The 3969-nt window shown below is 44.5% G+C and overlaps 1 protein-coding gene across 1 annotated transcript; it reads left to right on the top strand.

The window, feature by feature from the left end:
- On the top strand, positions 2206-3123 carry LOC110437225. Its single transcript, XM_021465599.1, has one exon. The coding sequence runs from the start codon at positions 2206-2208 to the stop codon at positions 3121-3123; it is 918 nt and encodes a 305-aa protein (XP_021321274.1).

Here is a 3969-nt window from a genome sequence, read left to right on the forward strand (position 1 = left end):
CTCCTCCGCTCAACTCCGGCGAGCTTCAAGGGCCGGCCATGGTGGCCACCGTGTTTCTGGCCGGAGGAGCAGTGTGCGCCGTCCCCTTCCTCTCTCTCTTTTTTTATTTTTTTTCTTTTAATCTGGTGCGTTCAAACTTGATCCAACGGCCAGAAACACTTGATACCCCTTCATATGATATCTTGTTAAAGAGTCCCCCAAAAATTATTGTATTTGCACTGCAGTCCCCGGCCAGAGAATATTCCAGAAATTTTATATTTATTTAAATTCATTTAAATCCTGCTTTATTTACAGATTTGCCACTGCAGTATTTTGGCCATAAAATATTCGTTATAGCTCCGATTTGACCCGTTCGAATTGCGTTAGGTTCGTAATCAAATTCTCTAAATGTTAGTACTACTGTTTCTGTAGTTTGCCACTTTTTATTTTCAGGGTTAGGTTTAATCAATTATTGGCCTATAGGAAATCGTCGAAAAGTCGTAACTTGGTCGTTTTAGCTCCGATTCTCGTGAATTTCGCGTTGACGTGATCGTAGCAGCACGTAGATGATTTTGGAAAACTTTTATTTAATTTATTTACTGCTGGTGTACTGTTCTAACTTTAGGAATTGTTCTCTTGCATGTTTGTCTTGGTATGCGTGATGATTGTGATGTTTTGATCGAGCCCAGACGGTGAGGAGTTTTTCAGGAGTCCGGAGCTCTTTGGGGATCAGCAGGACCAGCAAGACCAGCAGGAGTACGTGAATCAAGGCAAGTATAGCATGGGCCTACCTTGTTGTCCTACTCATCTTTAAGCATTTCACTCTGCATGTGTATAATATTGCAAACTATAAGGACATCCTAGCTGTTGATGACAATTACCTTGTTTCCGAGGGTTTTTATTGCATATGGGTAGAAGTGCTAGTGCTCTAACTCCAATTATATATGATCTGAAATCAGTGATGGAACCATGGTTAATTGATTAAACATGATTATGATAAATGGAACATAGGGCTATGGTACAAATGACTGTTGGTCAGGTTGTCCTAGACCCTCCGTAAGGACTTATCTGTCGGCAAAAGCTGGGACTTACAGTGCAACCGGGAGAGTCATATGGCTCTGACTTTAGCTCAGTAATAGGATCTTTTCTAACTCGTTAGAGGTTACCCGAAAGGGCGCAAGAGGCGCTTGCCACTTTGGGTGTAGGGCTGCCCCTGTTTCTATGAGTATAGCCGCGATGGAAATGTGCCATAGAAAAGGGGGGTTTTCTACATCTGCCTGCCGAGGAAACCTCGCGGCCCTAACTGGTTAGAATAGGCCTATGGAAGGCTTCATAGTGTACCCTGCCCGCTCATCTTGGTAGTGTTTGGGGGTCGACGGATCCCGGGCATATGGGCAACACGACTCACGGTGAAAGTGCACAACCTCTGCAAAGTGTAAAACTGTTATAACAGCCGTGCTCACGGTCACGAGCGGCCCGGAAAACTCACAGAATAACTGGTTACTGATGGCTATATGGTACTTGATGATGTATAATTATGCTTTAATGTGACTGAATGACTTACTATGGTTCTAATAACTGATCATATGGGATATTTGTGAGCTTAAGCATAAACTATAATAATTAATGATAAAACACTGACCTACTAAAAGCTGATGCAGTGAACCTAGTTTAGCCGGTTTGAGCCTCATAAATCCTCATGCTATGCTTGTGGGGTACGAGATGTACTCACGCTTGTATATTTCTTTTCTTTGGATAAAAATCCCGGATGGGTAACAGATGGTGGTGGCTATGAGGACTACCCTGAGGACTATTAGGCTTGTGCTTCACCAGTCGACCTTCCCTGTGTGAGGGCCATGAGATAGTTATCTTAGATTATCATATTTATATTTCCGCTGTTATGCCAGACTTTGTGATGTAATAACTACGTTTGTTGTAAACACTGCGATGATGGTATTTAATTTGTGACTTATGTGTGTGATTGATCTCTGGGCGCACATAAGTTTATGCATTCAATTTCTTCCTTGAAATTGGGTGTGACAAATTGGTATCAGAGTCGTGTTGACTGTAGGACGCAAGCCTAGTTAGCAATGGTCGATATAGAGTTTTTGTTTTATTTATTTAATGCTTTCTATCTTACTTTTTGTTATTTTATAAAATTTATTATGCTTATATCACTTATTCTATTGCCAAAATATTGATCTAATCTTAAAATAAAATTTATAGATGCCGCCTGTCACGAGGTCTCGCTGTGCCAGCACCAGGAGCTACATTTCTCAGTTCACGCCCCAGTCGTCCCAGCCAGTGGTGGACATCTCCGACAATGAGACCGTCCCCATGGAGGAAGAGGACCCAGCGATGGTGACAGAGGTGGATGATGATGATGAGAATTGGATGGACTCCCCTGTAGCAGCTGCACCTGTTCCACCTCCACCCACAGCACCTGCTGCCCCTGCTGCACCTGCACCACTAGCTCCACCAGTTGCACCTGCTGCCCCTGCTGTACCAGAGGTGGTGCCTCCAGCTGGTCCTGAGGAAGAAAACCCAGGATGGACTACCACCATCCACTACAAGTATCCTTCAATGACAGCCTACTTCCACAACTTGCTTAGGGAGATGCTGGATACTTACTATGCCGATAAGGAGATTGGCATTAGGTACTGCTGTGCAGAGTACACACACCCCTATGAGGCCACGTACTGGAGGTCGGATCTTACCATCACTGTGGGGAATGAGGCACATGACAGCTACATGGCGGAGAGCATCCATGGACACGTTGCTAGGCGAGCTGAGGCACAGGACAGCATGGAGGACGCCGCCCAGATGGCTTACACTCACTACCATGGCCTTCGCTATGAGGCCATGAGAGCAGACCAGTACAAGTTCCTCCCTCGCCATGATTCTACTATTGGTACTTGGTCTATTGAGAACCCGCAGGAGGTTGACACGCCATTGGATGCAACTGTTAGGCATATGCATGTCCTGCAGATGGCCAATGATGACCTACAGGAGGAGCTACGTGATCAGCAGGATTCCATAGATCGCTTCCAGGAGATGGTGGACAGCCTTAGAGAGCAGCTTGAGTTGCCACCGCTCTACAAGAAGAAGACCGCACCTCCTAGCATCTCCGGCGACGCACCATAGGCCTAGGATGTCATAGTTGTTTTATTTCGAAGTCCCGTTGTGTCAGTTGAGTTTGAAGTGCTTGTGAACAATTGATGTGTCCGTTGAATTTGTTTGTGTATTTGCATGATTCGAATCTTTGTAATGACTGCTGGAAGGTTGTGGATTTATCTACAAACTTCTGTTACCTTAAGTTTAATTATCGAATGCTTAGTTGGGTTGGTATGTTCTGTTGTTGCTGTGCTGTTTTTCTGGAGCAGCCTGTGATGTTTAACTTCTATCTCTGAAGTGGTATGTCCAAAAACTTTGAAAAATTTTGTGGAGGAAACTAGACTGATGTATCTCTCTTTTGCAACTGGAACCACGTTAAAACCTGCTCGGATCTGGGAGATATCCTTGTTACAATCTGGGACTATTGCGCAGACTAGAGCCCAGAACAGATTCGCATTACCCCTGTTTTTGATCAAGATAATGTCAGAATCTGTGAAAGTGGTCTGAACAAAAGTTGTAAAACATTTTATAAGCTTTCCAAACTTGTATGACACGCCTCTGTTGGATCTCAGAAACTCGAGTTATGAGTCAAATACTGCACTGCTGATTTTGCATCCTGTCCAGAAAAATTTCAGCAAAGCCTATTTGATATTATAACCAGTTATTAATTATGGAAAGGTCTCTAAAAGCTTATTCCTTTGTTGGAAACAGATGGCTGATGAAGGAGGAAGAGGCCGTGGTCGAGGTCGAGGCCGTGGCCGTGGATGTGGCCGTGGCGCACCGGTGGACCCACCGCCACCACCACAGCCTGTGACAATGGAGCAGCTCATGTTGATGCAAACTCAATTGATGCAAACTATGATGGATCGCCTGGAT

Source organism: Sorghum bicolor, chromosome 7 (assembly GCF_000003195.3).
Source record: "Sorghum bicolor cultivar BTx623 chromosome 7, Sorghum_bicolor_NCBIv3, whole genome shotgun sequence".
Lineage (NCBI taxonomy): Eukaryota > Viridiplantae > Streptophyta > Magnoliopsida > Poales > Poaceae > Sorghum > Sorghum bicolor.